Consider the following 20000-nt stretch of genomic DNA (forward strand, 5'->3'; position numbering starts at 1 on the left):
ACACACACACACACACACACACTTACTCCTCCTTCTTCTTCTTCTTCAGATAAGAGCAGGAAGGACGACGGTGTGAAGATGAAACCGGACGTCTTCCGTAAGTCTGACCCGTCTGATCATGTGACTCTGTTTCCTCCTATCAGCCAATCAGAAACCAGAGTTTGTGTGTGTGTTGTTTCCTCCAGCTGTGTCCAAACCTGGCGAGGGGGAGGGGTTCGTGGACGCGCCCACCCCCTGCCCCGAAGACTACTTCCTGTTCTGTGACCACGGACAGTGTGAGATGAGACACAACCTGCCCACCTGCAGGTAGGAGAGAGAGTGTGTGTGTGTGTGTGTGTGAGTGAGAGATGAGACACAAAAGGTTAGGTGCAGTACAGTTTGAGGTACTAGTACTTTACTGTAGTACAGTTTGAGGTACTAGTACTTTACTGTAGTACAGTTTGAGGTACTAGTACATTACTGCAGTACAGTTTGAGGTACTAGTACTATACTGTAGTACAGTTAGAGGTACTAGTACTTTACTGTAGTACAGTTTGAGGTACTAGTACATTACTGCAGTACAGTTTGAGGTACTAGTACTTTACTGTAGTACAGTTTGAGGTACTAGTACATTACTGCAGTACAGTTAGAGGTACTAGTACTTTACTGTAGTACAGTTAGAGGTACTAGTACTTTACTGTAGTACAGTTAGAGGTACTAGTACTTTACTGTAGTACAGTTAGAGGTACTTGTACTTTACTGTAGTACAGTTTGAGGTACTTGTACTTTACTGTAGTACACTTAGAGGTACTAGTACTTTACTGTACTACAGTTTGAGGTACTAGTACTTTACTGTAGTACAGTTTGAGGTACTAGTACTTTACTGTACTACAGTTAGAGGTACTAGTACTTTACTGTAGTACAGTCTGAGGTACTAGTACTTTACTGTAGTACAGTTAGAAGTACTAGTACTTTGCTGTAGTATAGTCTGAGGTACTAGTACTTTACTGTAGTACAGTTAGAGGTACTAGTACTTTACTGTACTACAGTTAGAGGTACTAGTACTTTACTGTAGTACAGTCTGAGGTACTAGTACTTTACTGTAGTACAGTTAGAGGTACTAGTACTTTGCTGTAGTACAGTTAGAGGTACTTGTACTTTACTGTAGTACAGTTAGAGGTACTTGTACTTTACTGTAGTACAGTTAGAGGTACTAGTACTTTACTGTAGTACAGTTAGAGGTACTAGTACTTTACTGTACTACAGTTAGAGGTACTAGTACTTTACTGTAGTACAGTCTGAGGTACTAGTACTTTACTGTAGTACAGTTAGAGGTACTAGTACTTTGCTGTAGTACAGTTAGAGGTACTTGTACTTTACTGTAGTACAGTTTGAGGTACTTGTACTTTACTGTAGTACAGTTAGAGGTACTAGTACTTTACTGTAGTACAGTTTGAGGTACTTGTACTTTACTGTAGTACAGTTTGAGGTACTAGTACTTTACTGTAGTACAGTTTGAGGTACTTGTACTTTACTGTAGTACAGTTTGAGGTACTAGTACTTTACTGCAGTACAGTTAGAGGTACTTGTACTTTACTGTAGATATAAACATTATTAAATAAAAAGTATAAAGTGTGTATTAAAAGATTGTTCTGTGTGTGTGTGTGTGTGTGTGTGTGTGTGTGTGTGTGTGTGTGTGTGTGTCAGGTGTGAGGCGGCGTACGGCGGGCCTCAGTGTGATCAGCTGTTGGACTTTAACATCCTGTACGTTGTGCCGAGCGGTCAGAAGCTGCACTACGTTCTCATCGCCGCCATCATCGGAGCCGTGCAGATCGCCGTCATTGTGGCCGTCGTCATGTGCTTCACCAGGTACACACATCACATGACATCACATGACATCACATCACATGACATCACACATTATATGACATCACATTATATGACATCACATTATATGACGTTACATTATATGACATCACATCACATCACATTATGACATCACATCACATGACGTCACATTACATGACATCACACATTATATGACATCACATCACATGACGTCACATCACATTATGACATCACATCACATGACGTCACATTATGACATCACACATTATATGACATCACATCACATGACGTCACATCACATTATGACATCACATCACATGACATCACATTATGTCACATTTCATGACATCACATTATGACATCACATTATATGACATCACATCACATAACATCATATGACATCACATCACGTTATATGACATTACATCATATTACATTACATCATATGACATTACATCACATTATATGACATCACATCATGACATCACATCACATGACATCATATGACATTACATTACATCATATGACATCACATCACATGACATCACATCATGACATCACAAGGTTTCAGAAACAGGGAAACATAGAAAGTCATATGAATCCTAATAATACTGATATTGTGCTGCAGTAATCAGTCTGAGCCAGCGGGGGGCGCTCACACTCTGACACACTTCCTGTCAACCTGCTGATAGTTCATTTAGGCCATGTGTGGAGAACTGTTTGTATTTATTTAAATGATAGATGCTGTCTTTATATATATATATATATATATATATATATATAACAGGTTCAGATAGAAATATCACAGCTGTAAAACTGTTATAATAATGAGTTTAATAATAGACAGAAAACTCAATAATCACATTTAGAAAGAGGCTGAACAAAATCTAAATAAAGCATAAACATAAAACACTAGATAGATACTAAATGTAAGGTTTAGTTAAGGTTAGTATTGGGTTATATTGAGGTTAAATATAGTGTTACATGAAGGATAAGGTTATATTTAGGGTTATGTTTGATTGAAAGAGAAATTAAAAAAACATTTAGTTTAATGCTGAGTGTCTAAATAACAGAAAACATTTTAGACTTTTCTCACAGGTAAAAGCAAACAGATAATAATTTAATATTGTATTCCTGCATAAATAATATAACAAACATGTTTATGAGACACTGTTATATCAAAGAGAGCAGAAACCAGAGTAGATTATAATTAACACTAAACACTAATCATCTTTTTTTCCTCCAAGCTCTAAAAACAAAGTCAAGGGAGGAATAAAGGAAAGAAGGAAGGGAGGATGGTAGGGGGAGGAAAGAAAGAGAACGAGGAAAGAAGGAAGGGAGGAAGGTAGGGGGAGGAAAGAAAGAGAACGAGGAAAGAAGGAGGGAGGAAGGAAGGGAGGAAAGAGAGAGAACGAGGAAAGAAGGAGGGAGGGAGGAAGAAGGAAGGAAAGGAGGGAAGGAAGGACAAAAGGAAGGAAGGAAGGTAGGATGGAGGGAGGAAAGGAGGAAGGGAAGCAAATGGGAAAATAGGAAGGGAGGAATAAAGGAAAGAAGGAAGGTAGGGGGAGAAAAAGAAAGAGAACGAGGAAAGAAGGAGGGAGGGAGGGAGGAAGGAAAGAGAGAGAACGAGGAAAGAAGGAGGGAGGGAGGAAGGAAGGGAGGAAAGAGAGAGGAAGGAAAGAGAGAAGGAGGGAGAGAAGAAAAACAGATGGAAGGGAGGAAGGAAGGGAGGCAGGAAGGAAGGGAGGAAAGAAGGAAGGAAGGGAGGGAGGAAAGAGAGAGGAAGGAAAGAAAGAGAGAAGGAGGGAGGGAAGAAACAGACAGGGTCAATTTGACCCAGGAGGACGACAGGAAGTTTAATGAAACATAGGTTTAGGTTGTCTCAGTATGATCGGAGGATGACCTTTGACCTGTGTCTGTGTTTTCTTGTGTAATTCCCGTCGTGTCCTGCAGGAGGTGCAACAAGACGAAGCGCGGCCGGAGACAGAAGCAGCACCTCGGCCACTTCCCGTCAGGAACTTCCTCCCGGATGATGTAGCTGCTCCTTTTCCCCCGTTTCACCTTTTTATTAAGACGACAAGTTTTCGTACCACTCAGACAGACTGCATTTTTGATATCTCGACTTTTTTGGTGCCTCTTTTTGTTTTTTTCCCTTTTTTAAAAAATAATAAAAAAGCTAATTTTTTGAATTTCTTAAGGGGCCTTATTTTTAAGATTTTTCCCTCCGTGTTCAGATTTGGTTTTCTCTGTCTGGACAGTTTCGTCTCTTCGCTGTCTGCAGATGTTTGGTTTTTTTTCGCCGTCCGCTCAGACTCTGAAACACTGTGGATCCTCCGACCGGAGACAGAAACACTATTTATCTGATTGTATCGTCCAAACCTCCAAACTGGAACTACACACGTCGTTGTCTTTGTGTTTTGAACCCTGTGAGACGCGCTGATGCCTTTTCCAGCGTCGTCGTTTAGATTTGGTTTCAAGGAAGGTGTCAAAGTTTGAATTATGGAAGCAATAAACATAAAAAAAAAACGAGTTAAATAAAGACATTAAAAATTCAACATGAAATATTAAAATGTGGGGAAAAAGCTTCTGGACACATTGAAGCGATGGTTCGGCGTAATTTGGACCTAGCGTCATATTCACCATGACGTCTGTCTCAACCTCAGCTGTTCATTTTCATTTGGTCGGAAAATAGTGGAGTTAGAGCCATCAGCCGAATGTCTTAGCACAGGCGCTAACGGGACCACCAGATGCTAACGGGGCCACCAGGAGCTAACGGGACCACCAGACGCTAACGGGACCACCAGGAGCTAACGGGACCACCAGGCGCTAACGGGACCACCAGGAGCTAACGGGACCACCAGACGCTAACGGGACCACCAGGAGCTAACGGGACCACCAGGCGCTAACGGGACCACCAGGAGCTAACGGGACCACCAGACGCTAATGGGACCATCAGGCGCTAACTGGTCCACCAGGAGCTAACGGGACCTCCAGGCGCTAACGGGACCTCCAGGCGCTAACGGGACCACCAGGAGCTAACGGGACCTCCAGGAGCTAACGGGACCGCCAGACGCTAACGGGACCACCAGGCGCTAACGGGACCACCAGGCGCTAACAGGACCACCAGGCGCTAAAGGGACCACCAGGCGCTAACAGGACCACCAGATGCTAACGGGACCACCAGTGTATCTGGTAAATGACCCCACTAATAATGCCTGGATAGTTATCAAACTTCTACAGTAGTACAAATAGGCTCTTTACTCATAAATCCATGCATTGGAAAGTTTGTAAGTCCACCAGGAGTTTATTAAAACAACACTTACCTGATGGCTTTTACTCTGCGGCTAATGCTAACGCTGTAAAAAACATCGTCGAAATCTCGCGCGATCACGTACAGATCTCTCTAGATGTGCTGTGCGGGATCTCGCGAGACCGCGCGGTATTTCGGTGATCGCGCGAGATTTCGACGATGTTTCCAGCGTTAGCAGTTAGCTTTAGCAATGCATGGATTTATGAGTAAAGAGCCTATTTGTACTACTGTAGAAGTTTGATAACAATTATTAGATTATTAGTGGAGTCATTTACCAGATACACTGTTGGTCTCGTTAGCGCCTGGTGGTCCCGTTAGCGCCTGGTGGTCCCGTTAGCGTCTGGTGGTCCCGTTAGCGCCTGAGCTAAGACATTCGGCTAACTATTTTCCGACCAAATGAAAAATGTCTGAGGTGCTGATTAGATAGACGTCATGGTGAATATGACGCTAGGTCCAAATTACGCCGAACTATCGCTTTAAACATATCTGCTTTAACCTCAATGATATTTACATTTTAAACATGAAATATTCAAGAGTTAGTTTACTTACGATATTTGAATTATGAACTCTTTTTTTTTTTTTTTTTTTGCTTCCATGATTGAGACGCACCTTCGCCGCGCTGTAACCATGTGACCTCTTACTTTGATGTGACAGTTTTACAAGCTTCGGATATTTAAAAGTTCCAATAAACGACATTCAGCCTCGCTAGATGTCAACGGACAAACACCTAGCATCCGATTAACGCAATAACGACCGATGACGTAATCATTTTGCCAGTTTTTTTTATGTCATAAGCGATGACGTAATCATTTAAACGTTATTGGCTTGGTAAAAACAACAAATTTGACTCTTTATATCCAATAAATAAAACGTAAATAAAGCGATATTAGTATATTATTACGTTATTTACTCCCAATTATTAGTTTTTTATCAGGCCAATAGCATAAAAAACAGGCTAAATTATGACTTTATTGGCAAGTTATTATATTATAGGTCATTATTACACATATTGGCGGTTATAAATGAGGTGATATGTAAAGATATAGTGGAGTAAAAGCAGAGAATAAAGTCACACTGCTGCTTTCTCTTATCTGCTGGAGTTATAGTGCCATCTAGTGGAGGCTGCATGTCGTATATTGCTCCATGTCTGTCTGCTAATGTAACATAACGCCTTAATACTCTAGGGGGCGCTCTGTTCTGGGATTACAGGATTATCAGGGACCACTGAAACCCTCGTGGGTATATTATGCTGATTTCATTTATTTTTTATTTTTGCTGCGTCTCACAGGTTCCCAAAAAAAAAAAAAAAAACCATCGTATGTAACTTCGATAAACTTTATTTTCCACTTCTTTTTTTTTTTTGTATTTATGACGAGACGCACCTGAAAACCAAAATGCTGTTTTTTCTACTGCTTGAAATAATAATGATAATAATAATAATGATAATAAGGTACAAGCTAACATGTACAGGTTGTTGTTATAATTAATTAATTGCTTCATTTTCAGATGACGCCATTCAGGAAATGGATTCCAATGTGTTTTTTTTTGTTTTTTTTCATGTATTTTGACGAACTGATGATAATTTAAATGACTGTTTTATTGTTTTTTGGGTTTTTTTTGGTCGAGTTTCTTCTTTTTTTTATATAATTTGTAACAATGGTACGAAGTGTCCGTGTTGGTTGTTTTATCGTTGTAGAAGGATTAGACTCAATAATAAGCTGGGCCAAGGTTCCCTGAAGCGTCGCTGCTCTTGAGATCAGATTTAAACGCTTGTAACCGTGGTAACGCGGCGGTGTCTAGGGTCATGTGACGCTTGTGGTGGGTGGGTGGGTGGGTGGGTGGGGAGGGGACAGGCTGATTTTACTGTAGATGTTAAAAAGTGCATGAACCAGTGAAGTTGTTGTTTAGACTGTGCTGTAGATGAACTAGAATTAAATTATGATGTTCTTTGAAACGTCTGCGTCAGCGCTTTGATCCGTTTTTACTCACAAACTTCATTTTTTCTGTCTGACAGCTGATTAACTTTAACAGGTTTAAATCTTTATAACCTCAAAACAACATGAGCTTATAAATCAGAGGAGTCAAACTCATCTTCATTCAAGGGCCACAGACAGACCAATTTGATCTCATGTGGGCCAGATCATTAAAAAGATGGAAGGAAAGAAGGAAAAGAGGGTTAAGAAGGAAGAGAAGACCGGAGGGAAGGAAAGAAGGGAAGACCGGAAGGAAGGAAGGAAAAGAGGGTTAAGAAGGAAGAGAAGACCGGAGGGAAGGGAAGAAGGGAAGACCGGAAGGAAAGAAGGAAAAGAGGGTTAAGAAGGAAGAGAAGACCGGAGGGAAGGAAAGAAGGGAAGACCGGAAGGAAGGAAGGAAAAGAGGGTTAAGAAGGAAGAGAAGACCGGAGGGAAGGAAAGAAGGGAAGACCGGAAGGAAGGAAGGAAAAGAGGGTTAAGAAGGAAGAGAAGACCGGAGGGAAGGGAAGAGAAGACAGATGGAAGGAAGAGAAGAGAAGACAGGAAGGACAGAAGGGAGGAAGGAAGGGAAGAGAAGACCAGAAAGAAGGAAGGAAGGAAAGAGAAGACCGGAAGGACGGAAGGAAGAGAAGAGAAGAGAAGACAGATGGAAGGAAAGAAGGGAAGACAGGAAGGAAAGAAGGGAAGACAGGTAGGACGGAAGGGAAGAGAAGGCAGATGGAAGGAAAGAAGGGATGACCGGAAGGAAAGAAGGGAAGAGAAGACAGATGGAAGGAAAAGAGGAGAAGACCGGAAGGAAGGAAGGACGGAAGGGAAGAGAAGACAGATGGAAGGAACGAAGAAAGGAAATATAGGAAGGTAGGAAGGACAGATGGAAGGAAGAGAAGAGAAGACCGGAAGGAAGGAAGGAATGAAGAAAGGAAATATAGGAAGGGAGGAAGGACAGATGGAAGGAAGGAAAAGAACACAGGAAGGAAAGTGGGGCCGGATTGCACCCCTCAGCCGGCCGGTTCTGGCCCACGAGCCTCATGTTTAACCCCCCCCTGCATTAAAAACTGTCCCCTCTTGATTCATCAAACTGCACACAGATCATAGACTCCGCCCCCCCCGTAGAGTGAAGGAGTGAAAACCAAGCGCTCCTGTTAAATATAGAAGTGACGGCAGGATAATTATAGGCAGCAGCTGGTGGAGGCTGTTAGATGGCGGGGAGTCCCCTCATTCCCTTCACATCCTAACACCTTCCCTCCTCATCCTAACACCTTCCCTCCTCATCCTATGTCTCACATACGTGTTTTGAATCGCGGTCGGCTGCCGTCAGACAGTCGAACTTCAAGACTTTGTATGTTTATGTTCCCAAATGTTAACGGTTCCATCATCGGAGGAGTAAGGATGGAAGTGTGTTGGTTTAGACGAGCGGAGGAGCAGCAGGAAGTCATTACTGTAAAATTAGCAGTGAAGTCACAAAAGCAGATGGACGCAGATATAAGAGAAGAGGTAAGGAGGAAGGAAGGACGGAAGGAAGGGAGGAAAAAAGGAAGGAAAGAAGGAAGGAAGGACAGAAGGAAAGGAGGAAGAAAGGAAGGAAAGAAGGAAGGACAGACTGAAGAAAGGGAGGAAGGAAAGCAAAAAGGAAGGTAGGGAGGAAGGACAGAAGGAAGAAATAGCGGAAGGATGGCAGGCAGGAAGTAAGGAAGGAAGAAAGGGAGGAAGGAAGGACAGACTGAAGAAAGGGGGGAAGGAAGGAAAAAAAGGAAGGTAGGGAGCAAGGACAGAAGGAAGAAATGGCGGAAGGAAGGAAGAAAGGGAGGAAGGACAGACTGAAGAAAGGGAGGAAGGAAGGAAAAAAGGTAGGGAGCATGGACAGAAGGAAGAAATGGCGGAAGGAAGGAAGGACGGAAAAAAGGAAGGTAGGGAGCAAGGACAGAAGGAAGAAATGGCGGAAGGAAGGAAGGACGGCAAAGAGTAAGGAAGGAAGGAAGGCAGGGAGTAAGAAAGGGAGGAAGGACAGATGGGAGGAAGGAAGGAAAAAAGGAAGTTAGGGAGCAAGGACAGAAGGAAGAAATGGCGGAAGGAAGGAAGGACGGTAGGGAGTAAGGAAGGAAGAAAGGGAGGAAGGAAGGAAAAAAGGAAGGTAGGGAGCAAGGACAGAAGGAAGAAAGGACGGCAGGGAGTAAGGAAGGAAGGAAGGGAGGAAGGACAGATGGGAGGAAGGAAGGAAAAAAGGAAGTTAGGGAGCAAGGACAGAAGGAAGAAATGGCGGAAGGAAGGAAGGACGGTAGGGAGTAAGGAAGGAAGGAAGGGAGGAAGGACAGATTTTGTCTCAAAATCTAATTTCAATATAAAGATTTTAAATGCGTGTTTGCTTTGATTGACAGGTGTTTCACCCCATCGCTGGTTCATCCACCTCAGCTCCTTGTAGGACCCAACCACCCCCCCCCTCCTCCTTCCTCCCCTTCGCCCCAGATTTGGACTATCGGGCTCCGGTAACTAACAAAGATGGCAGCAATGGTGAGAGTTAGCATCAGGAATGCTTTTGGAAAACCTAGCTGTTCATTTCGGAGGCTCATGGATGCCAAACCCCCCCCCCCCTCTCAACCTACAGGGAGGGATTAAGACTGAACAAGTGAAAAGGTGACGGTTGATAGATGGATGATAGAGGAATAGATGTGAGGGAGTTTCCATTCCCTTTAATACACTCATGTCCCAAAGAGGTGCAGGGAGTCACTTTACCCTGGCTGTATTTTTAGCAGCAGAGAACACAGAGCGAGGCAGGGATCCATGTCACTCTTTATCTCTCATTAACACTCACATTCCTCTCATATCCATTTCCATTTGAAACTCTCTGATTGGTGGAAACCTGCTGAAGTCTTCGGGTGATCGAACATGACTTCTTAGATAAATGAATTCCATTTAAGTTTTTACTTTCAAATCTGGCACGACGTTGTTAAACTATTGATTAAACATTGTTAAAACTCACCAACACTTCTTCCTCTCAACTCTCGCTCTGTGTTTTACCTTCGCTCTCATTTTGGCCTCCCCATTGCCCCCTCTATCCATCCTTCACTCCTCTGAACTCCTGTCATCCCTCCCTCCCTCTCTGCCCCAGCAGGGTGGAGTCTATCAGTTGATCTGACCAGTTTCAGGGTCAACCTCCAGTTGTAGAGGGGTTGATCCGGTCCTCCTGTTCCCCTCTTGGCTCTCCTTCTCCTTCCAGGGGAGGCTTCTTTGTGTTCACCGATGCCTCAACCTTCATTTTTATCTTTTCCGTGCCACTGATTTTCATTTTTTCCTTCAAATTTCCAAGTTTTTTTTTTTTCCAACCAAAGATTTTGTCGGAGCTTGCCTCTCCTCTTCGTCTCTTTATTTTTACGTTTGGATCACTGGGTTCTAACAGTTGATCAACCAAGCAACTAGCACGTTAACTAACAAGCAAGTATGACAGACAAACCGGGCTTGCCAACGGGTGGCGGTGGAGATGACGCAGGAAACATTATGGCATTGCTGGAGCGCGTGGCGGGCCTCATGGACAGCGTCCAGACCACACAGCAGCGCATGGAGGAGCGTCAGCTGGAGCTGGAGAACACAGTGAAAACCATCCAGTCCGACGTCGTCAAGCTGACCACTGACCACACCGCCACCAGTTCTACGGTTGACCGGCTGCTGGAGAAGACGCGTAAGGTCAGCCGCCACATCAAGGACGTCAGGGTGCGAGTGGAGAACCAGAACGTCCGGGTGAAGAAGGTGGAGGCCACCCAGGGAGACCTTCTGGCCAAGAACAAGTTCAGGGTGGTCATTTATCAGGTAAGACCCAGATGTTTGGTTGCAAAGACACTTCTGTTCCAGTGTTGAGTACTTTTTGAGGTCCAGCTGACTCTGCTTCCTGTAAACTGATTGCCAAAGTAGTTCTTCAGCGCGTAGAGTGTTTATTCTCTTGTAGAAAGGGTGAGGAGCATTAGATTTAATGTACTTTCAGATCAAGTTTTAATGTTGGTAAGCTGATGTGCCTCCTACAAAACAAACTGAGGTATTCAAGGGTTGAAACCTTTGAACCACGCCTGAAATCTTCCTGAACCCAACATGCTTAAATTACTTGAGACTGATGAGACTCTATAGAGGGAGACCCGAGGACAGTCACATCCAAAGAGAACGAATCGGTTAACCCGAACTGACCCGCTTAAACTGATTCAGCCCAACTCTGGCCTTGGGTGGGCCTTGATTATTGGGAACTGAATGGAGTCATAAAGGTGTTTCTCATCATTTCTATGATGGAAGACAAACTGGAGAACAAGACTGAAGTTAAAGAGGCCAGTTGATGTCTAACTGAGGTTGAGTGCGATAAAAGATTTCAGACAGTACAAAAAGATTAAGGTAGAAAAAAAAGAGAGCAAACTTCTTCTGATGTTTCAGCACCGAGATTCAGACCACTAAGAACGTCAAGTCAAAGATCGACTCTAGATATTCATGATATTTAATTGTTGTGAGTTATGAAAGGACACTTGTTAACACTGACAAACGTTGATTCACATCTCTGAGTTCTCAGTGAGTTGAGATGAACAAGCTGCATTAGCTGTCTGTACGTCTCAGTGGTTGAAATAGCATCAAGCACACGGACACCAGGCTTCGTTTTACTTCTTTGGCCTTCACAGTTAGCAGCTGCCAGCGCGATGGTGACCTGGTTATTTTAGCCCTGGATAAACGTCAGTGTGCTGAAAGGTTACACCACAGATCTGGAGCACATAGAGACGGGGTTTCACACAGAAATAACCAATTGTGAATGATTTTTTTTTTGGCTGTATTGTAAAAAAAAGGAATCCTGACAAGGTGCAGCTGGAGACTGAGTGATGGCTGCATTACGTTAAAGTAGCAGTTCCAGCTTTCCGTTCCCTTTTTCCTCTTTTATCTTCCTCTTTTATCTTCCGACCTAGGAGCTGTTTTAAGGTTTTAATCTTTCACTTCTTATACACAATGGATAGCTTCAGCAGAGCAAAGCAAAAAGTGGTGAGAGATGCCAGTGATCTTGGTATTCACATGTTGAAATGATGCGATATCAATGATCTTATTTATGTGCTCCAACACCAAAAGAAGAAACCAATCATGAAGGTAAATGTAAAACTAAATGACTTGTTACCAATGTAATCTTAAACCAGGGGTGTCAAACATGCGGCCCGTGGGCCAGAACCGGCCCACTGAGCGATTCAATCCGGCCCACTTTTCCATTCTTTATTTTTTCCGTCTTTCCTTCCTTCCTTCCTTCCATCTGTCCTTCCTCACATCTTTCCTTCCTCCCTTTCTTCCTTACTTCCATCTGTCCATCCTTCCTTCCTTCCTCCCTCCCTTTCTTTGTCTTTTTTCCATCTTTCCTTCCCGTCTTCTTTTCCTTCCTCCCTCCCTTTCTTCCTTACTTCCATCTGTCCATCCTTCCTTCCTTCCTTTCTTTCTTTTTTCCTTCTTTCCTTACATCTTTCCTTCCTGTCTTCTTTTCCTTCCTACCTCCCTTTCTTCCTTACTTCCATCTGTCCATCCTTCCTTCCTCCCTCCCTTTCTTTCTTTCTTTCTTTCTTTCTTTCTTATTTCCGTCTTCCCTTCCTTCGTTCCTTCCATCTTTCCTTCCTGTCTTCTTTTCCTTCCCTTCTTCCCTCGTTCCTTCCTTCTTTTTAATGGTCCGGCCAACATGAGATCAAATTGGTCAGTATGTGGCCCTTGAATGAAAATGAGTTTGACTCCTCTGTCTTAAACCAACAAAACTGCTCCTGGGAGATCGCACATTTAGCTCTTGGTCCAAATGACTGTATAATAAAATCTCAGAAGCTTAGTGAGCTGTCATCTACTCTTCAATAAATTCAGCTACTGTAATCTGGACTCTGAGGTACAGTGTCGGGTTGCAGGACCCTCGGTGAGGTACTGATCATATGGGTCAAACCTCAGGAAGATGGTGTGATTGGTTGGCTGCAGCTGCTGGATGTCAGGCTGCGTTGGGTTCACGTCTTGTGCGATGGGACACAGAGATGCAGAGATCCCCCCCATGCTTATGTTTTCTGAGCATTCTCATCATCGAACAACTCCAGAGGCAACTTCTTTAAAGTTCTCCCTTTCTACATGATCTGTAAAAGGCAGCTGGGGTTTGAAACCTGCTGCTCTGTGACTGGTGGCAGGTCTCCAGCATTAATGTCTGATGCACTTAAGGACACACGACGTCATGCACTGATGCTGAATGTAAATCAGGACCTGCAGAAGGGTCCAACATGGCTGTAAATGTTAGGATACTGGACTGTCCTGAGTGAGATTACAATGAATCAAACCCATTAATGATCTCACTATGAATCACAAGATAAGTACTTCAATGAAAATGTTATTATTATTATTATTACAGAAAATAAAAAAGTGTCATCAAACATCTGGTTGGCGCTCCCTTACATGAACCAATTGACAGATGCAATCACCAAATTCATATTATTGTTACGCTTTTGTAGTTTTGGGAAATGGAAAACAAATGAAGACACTTTTCCCACTATTCACATATTTCTCTGTGATACTGAAACACTGAAAACGTCTTCATATAACACCTGGCTGTGATCCTCCAAGAAATTTCAAAAGCAACCATGACATGATTACTTTTTAATCACAAAGAAATAAATATTCAGTTAGTAGCTGCTGTGTGGTTTCCGTACTGTAAGTGACTGTGCCAGCTGAGTGCTGACAGACCAGGTTATTCTGAGTCTGAACCTCCACCATCTCCTAATATAGTTGTCTGCTCTCTCTCCCTTCCTCTCTCTCTGGATTTGCTAACGACAACCTCCTGGATGAGAGTTATAAATCATTTCACTAGCTGCTAAAAGGCTGTGCTTGCTGTTTGATTTGTTCCAGGTCTTAAGTCAGATTGGTGGAGGGAAATCCTCTGAGTTGAAGCTGTAGGGCTTCAGCACATAACTGTGATGTCATGGGGTCAAATGGGCTCATGACCTTTTACTCTGTCTTGGACCATTCCTCTCTGCTCACACTTTAACAGCAGAGACGCCTGCACACTGAAATATTAAACTCTTCTGTTCTGTAATGCTTTTCCTTTTAGTTGGAGTAACTACTGAGCTGCTGCTGCTGCTAGCTCGCTGCCATTCATTCATACTTCAATACTTCAGATAAACGTTTTAATTCATCTGTTGCACAAAGCTGTCCGGTCCTGGACTGGAAACACAGGATCTATGTCAAACTGCTCAGTCGATGCCAGTGGAAATAAGTTAACAGTTCAAAGGACATTTTATTGGGACAATTCGGCCATGAGTGTAACAATAGAAGAAACGTCCAGTAGCATAAACTCTGTGTGCAGTCCAGACCTGCAGCAGAAACCTCAAATAAAAAGTCATATTTCTATCTTATACTTTTTTATCGTTTGGTGCAGATGTCGCTCATCGTTACCATGGAAACGTGGCTGCCGGGTCGTTTGAAATAAGCCATTATTATGAAAGCGTCTACAGACAAAGTACAAAATATCTAGACCTTGGTTAGCTTAGCTTAGCATAAAGACTGGAAACAGGGGGAAACAGCTAGCCTAGCTCTGTCTTAACTTAAAAAAGTACACAAGCCAACACCTCTAAAGCTCACTGAATAATTTGGTTTTAGTTTTGATCTCTGAAAGAATAAAACCTGACAAGCTCACAGTCACTGCACCGACAGCTGCAGCGTGTAACACCGTCTGACAGCACGAACATCCATTTACATTTCTGTTTGTGTTTGGATTAATCAAACGAGATACAAATGTGTTAATTCATTATCTTTAGAGGTGTCGGTAAAGGTGTACCTTTGAACTTTACTTCCTTTTAGCTTGTTAGCGGACCGCTACATGCTCCTGCCATGTGGCTCAGTTATGACTGCAATGCGTTCTGTCAAAGCTTTGGAAATGTCAGCCTCTCTCTCAGGTGTCATGTGATGCATGTAAGCACAGATCCTGGTGATCCTATTTGCACGCTACAGACTAGTTAGCTAACAAGCATTAATAAAGGTTCCTTCCATCATTAAGGACGGATGGAAAAACCTCAAATTCCTCAGCTCATTGGAGGGAAAGTTAATGGACAGATTTTTTATATTCTAGCTCAGGTTTGGTCCAAACTGGAGTCTGAGGTCCTTTGATAGTTCTTGAAAAGGTTGAAGGAGGTCCTCAGTAGATTTATGGCTTTGCAAGGTCAGCTTTTGTACATCTGTCCAGCTCACATGTCACTACAGGATCAAAATGTAAAAGATTGCCTCACCAAACTGCAGAACATCATTAACAGTTTAATCAGGGAGTATAAATCTGGTTTGGCATCTCAAATGTACACAAACAGATTGTGGCGGATAGTTTAGGAGCAGAAATACTAAATATGTCCGACTCTGTGACCGGCTGTCATACGGTGTCTTTTATAGGCTCGTTAGTTTTGTTTATTGTCTGTAGATTTCTGGCTGTGGTTCATCATGATTTGACCACGAATGAGTCTCATTTTGGATCGGGGTCAACCTTCCCTGAGCAAATTACGTCTACGGGGATCTGGTTCAGTTTGCAGCTTCAGCCTCAACATTTCTGCTCCATTTAATGTTGAGTGTAACCTGAGCTTCCAGTTTCAGACTGAGGCACGCTGTGACGTGGCCGAAGCTGAAACTGATCCGGCTGTGCTCCGTATGCTGCTGCTTGCTGATATGTTTAGCTTTCTGCAGCTGAGCGCTGAGCTGCAGGAACAGGTGCTGCACTTTATTTATAGAGACAAGATCAAGGCCTGCACGCTAAAGTCTGCATGACACACTTTAACTAGAACAGAAATAAACCTTACATCAACAGTTCAAACTTTGTCCAAGTCCAGATCTTTAGTATCTAAAGCATTGTGTTATTATGTTTCCAGCATGAATCAGGATGTTCTCTAAGGGTTATCGTTCTGTGTTCTTCTCTGTCAGGGCGACCAAGAGGTGAAGGCCATCACACCAGGCAATGAGCCAGCGGAACACAGCGCCGGCGCCAGAGCCGAGGTGGAACCGGACAAGTTCGAGCTCCCTCCAGAGTCAGATGAGGAGTACATGGTGGTGGAGGAGGCCACCTCCTCGGCAGCCGGCCGCATGAAGAAGTCGGGCCTGACGCGCATCGAGAGCTTCAAAGCCACTTTCTCCAAAGAGAACATGAGCAAGACCCGCGAGAACTTCGGCACCAAGGTCAACAAGTTCGGTGAGCGCATCGTGACGGCTGAGAGGCGCCAGAAGATCCGCCAGTCTGGCGAGAGGCTGAAGCACTCAGGGGAGAGGCTGAGGGAGACCATCTCCAAGAGCGTCCCAGCCAAGCTCAACCTGAAGAAGGAGAGGACTGTGGCGGAGGGCCAGGAGGGAGCAGAAGGAGGCTCGGAGGGAGCCGCGCCCGTCCCGCCTCCCAAGGGCCGTAAGGGCAGCCGGGATGCAGCCAAGGCGGCTGCTGATGAGAGCAAGGCGGAGGAGTCAGAGGTCCCGATGTACGACATGAAGCAGCTATCGTAGAGCGTGACAGTGATGATCTGTACCGTTTTCTATGGACTACTGAGACCACACACAGCGAGTCAAAGAGAAGTTTTAGGGTCGCTGCTGCCCAGCGGAACTGCAAAAGATGAAGGTTAACATTTGTTTGAACGTTGTTGAAGGAAGCGAGCGGAGAACAGGCCGGTTACAGACCCGACATCAAGACAACAACCAAAGATTCCTCCGATCATTGAGGTCATTTCATACGCAGAGTTCCTCCTGGACATTTAGCACCAAATCAGCCAATAAATGAAGTCTTTTTTTTGTTTTGTGTTCAATAAACACTGACTTTGGGAAATAAATGAACAGAGTTCAGAACTTCTACACAGAACTTTTCCCGTCATCACAGCGCTGCTTGTTTTTTGCATGTTGACGAGATGTTAGGTGAGAACGCTACGATGAGGCTCATGGTAGGTTTGCTGCTGTAAGAACTTGTGACATGATTAAAGTAGGAAGGTTAAAAACTGGATTTAAGAGAGAATAGAGACTAATTTGTGTTTGGAGACAACAATCAGGGCAGGAAGCCGTTTGTACACGTTAAAGGACTTAATGCAGGGGTGTCAAACATGCGGCCCGTGGGCCAGAACCGGCCCGCTAAGAGGTCCAATCCGGCCCACTTTCCTTCTTCCTCTTTTCCTTTCTTCCTCCCTATCTTCTTTTCTTTTCTTCCTTCCTTCCATCTTTCCTTCCTGTATTCTCTTTCTTCTCCTCCCTCTTTTCCTTCCATCTGTCTTCCCATTCCTTCCTCCCTTCCTTCCTTCTTGTCTTCTCTTCCTTTCATCTGTCCTTCCTCCCATCTGTCCTTCTTTCCTTCTTTCCTTCCATCTGTCCTTCCTCCCTTCTATCTGTCCTTCCTCCCTTCCTTCCTTCCATCTGTCCGTCTTCCCTTCCTTCCTTCCTTCCTTCCTTCCATCTGTCCTTCCTACCTTTCTTCCTCCCCTCCGCCCTATCTTCTTTTGCTTCCTTCCTTCCTTCCTTCCATCTTTTTAATGATCCGGCCCACATGAGATCAAATGGGTCTTTATGTGGCCCTTGAATGAAAATGAGTTTGACACCCCTGACTTAATGGGTCCAAAAGTTTGGACTCGTATCAGAGACGCAGACCAGAGACCAGAGACAGGACAGGAACCTACCTGGACCTGAACAGACTGAATATACAGTAAGTTGGACCCGTGAAGACGTCAAGTTTGCATTAGTAACGGCAGCGAGAGGAAGAGTTACTGAGACATGAGTGAGCTGAGCTTCTTTAGATACGTAGCTGTAAATAAAACCACACTCACATTTTATAAATTCTTTACCACGCTTACATTTAACAGGAAGTCCAGGTTTCAAAAGCCAGCAACTTTTAATTGTTTAAACCCTTGTGTCGTCCTCCCGGGTCAAATTGACCCAGTCGGTTTTTACTTGTTCCTTTTTTTCTCCCTTCCTTCCTTCCTTACCTCCTTCACTCTTTCTTTCCTCCCTTCTTCCTTCCCTCCTTCCTCCCTCCTTCCTTCCCTCCTTTTCTCCCTCTTTCCTTCCTTCTTCCTTCCCTCCCTCCTTTCCTCCTTCCTCCCTCCCTTCTTTCCTTGACTTGAGGACAACAGGAGGATGAATAAATATCTAAATAATTGAGGAGTTCATATTTAAGCTATGTATTGTATAAAGTTGAATGTGTCAGTGTGAACAGCAGACACTGGTTTTATGTAACGATGCCCTCAGCATGCCTCAACTTCAGTGTCTGATAAAAATTAACCCTCCTGTCGTCCTCCCGGGTCTTTTGACTGTTCCTTCTTTCCTTCCTTCTCCCTTCTTTCTTTCCTTCCTTCTCCCTTATTTCTTTCCTCTTTCTTTCTTTTATTTTTCTTTCATTCTTCGCCTCCTTCCCTCTTTCTTTGCTCCCTCCTCCTTCCATACTTCCTTCCCTTTTTCCTCCCTCCTTAGTCCTTTCCTTCCTTCCTTCTCTCCTTTCTTCCATCCTCTTTTATTCTCTCCCTCCTTATTCCTTTCCTTCCTTCCTACACTCCTCCTTTCCTCCCTCCCTTCCTTCCTCCTGTCCTTCCTTGACCTGAGCACAGCAGGAGGGTTAAAGTAGTTTCAGAAATCAATTTACAGTGATGGTGGCGTTGTGTATTCTTCTGTTTGGTAACCTTGACAACCAAAACCAGATTTTTACCGTATTTATTTGTGTGAGCTTCTGTTAGCGTTAGCTTCTGTTAGCGAGTGACTGCATGGCTGCTGTAGTTTGTGATATTTCATTGAAGCAGATTTATGTTTTTTAACTGTCATAACAGTATTACACTTGTAAAATATATGCAACTTATAGAAGCTAGTGTAGATTTTCAATAAGAGAAACAACTGTAATAATAATAATGAGTCACTCTAAATGTTTTAATGGACTTTAATGGTTTTTCTTCTCTGTTGATAATTCTGTGAATTCTCACCGATGCTGTTCGTCTAAGTTAACGTCAATAAAGAAACAAACACTGACTCACTTCACATGCTGAGTTTGACTCTGACCACTGAAATCTGTTTTTTTTTTCATTTTATTTTTATCAGAGAGAAACATACAAAGTCATCTCAATCCCATTACACTCATACAGAGCTAAACAAAAACACCTATTTGGAAAATTGTGTTCACATATTCTCCAAGCTAATTACTCTCCCTTTCATTTTACAATGTTTTAAGTAGGAACATTTGAGCCAAAGAAGTCACATGTACTCATTTTTCCATCAAGATTAATAGACTGGTACTTCAAGCCTTGTAGTCTCTTTACCAGATATCACTGACATGTACATTTCCCTCGTTGAAATTACACATATATAAAGTTTTACAGTCCATAGGAGTATTATATCCTGGTATCTTTTGCACCATTTCCCAAAACCATGACAACTTACAACATTTCCAAAAGACATGAGCATGATCAGCATCTAACCCCTAACCCACATTCTCACCGGCAGCTATGATTAGTTTACAAATACTAACTTAACCTTATTATTAGGGCTGTCAGTGTTAACGTGTTAATCGCAATTAGATTAATGCAATCCATAACGCGTTACTTTTTTTAATCTCATTTTAATGTAGCAAGCCTTTTTGTCCCTTCTACTCCCCCGTAGACGGCTCCTCTAGCTGTAGCGCTATGCTTTGAAGTGGCCTCCTGCAGTAAACCTACCGCGCTGATGGAAAGTAAGAGAGCTACTGGACTTTTGAACGGCTTGTTTAACTTTAAAACACTTCCAGACGCTTCAGTTGACAAGTCAAAAGTAAAATGCAACCTGTGTCAAACGGAGTTTAACTACCACCGGAGTACGTGGAGTTTGAGTTAGCACCTCCACGCTAAACACCCAGGTGCAGCCAAGCCAGCCTCAGCTCCACCAAAGGACCATTTTGGAGTGTGGGAGTCGCAGCA

At 43.4% G+C, this 20000-nt stretch overlaps 2 protein-coding genes across 2 annotated transcripts in view; both read left to right on the forward strand.

The window, feature by feature from the left end:
* Positions 1-3865, forward strand: part of tmeff1b (transmembrane protein with EGF-like and two follistatin-like domains 1b) — a 10346-nt gene extending 6481 nt beyond the window's left edge. Inside the window, exons 7-10 of the mRNA XM_053342132.1 lie at positions 50-97; positions 186-306; positions 1687-1848; positions 3781-3865. Coding sequence (XP_053198107.1) covers positions 50-97; positions 186-306; positions 1687-1848; positions 3781-3865 — 416 coding nt within the window. The remainder of the gene's footprint in view (positions 1-49; positions 98-185; positions 307-1686; positions 1849-3780) is intronic.
* A 6622-nt stretch (positions 3866-10487) lies between these two features.
* On the forward strand, positions 10488-16946 carry cavin4b (caveolae associated protein 4b). Its single transcript, XM_053342134.1, has 2 exons — positions 10488-10911; positions 16027-16946. Exons 1-2 carry the CDS (start codon positions 10546-10548, stop codon positions 16591-16593), a joined length of 933 nt encoding a protein of 310 aa, XP_053198109.1. The 5' UTR covers positions 10488-10545; the 3' UTR covers positions 16594-16946.
* Positions 16947-20000: the final 3054 nt, after the last annotated feature.

This window comes from Scomber japonicus, chromosome 21 (assembly GCF_027409825.1).
Source record: "Scomber japonicus isolate fScoJap1 chromosome 21, fScoJap1.pri, whole genome shotgun sequence".
Classification (NCBI taxonomy): domain Eukaryota; kingdom Metazoa; phylum Chordata; class Actinopteri; order Scombriformes; family Scombridae; genus Scomber; species Scomber japonicus.

What these genes read in the sequence shown, in the direction of transcription:
- cavin4b (XM_053342134.1), top strand. Translation starts at nt 10,546, where the DNA reads ATGACAGACAAACCGGGCTTGCCAACGGGTGGCGGTGGAGATGACGCA. An exon ending in TCAGGGTGGTCATTTATCAG is followed by an intron (nt 10,912 to 16,026) that starts GTAAGACCCAGA and finishes CTTCTCTGTCAG; the next exon opens with GGCGACCAAGAGGTGAAGGC.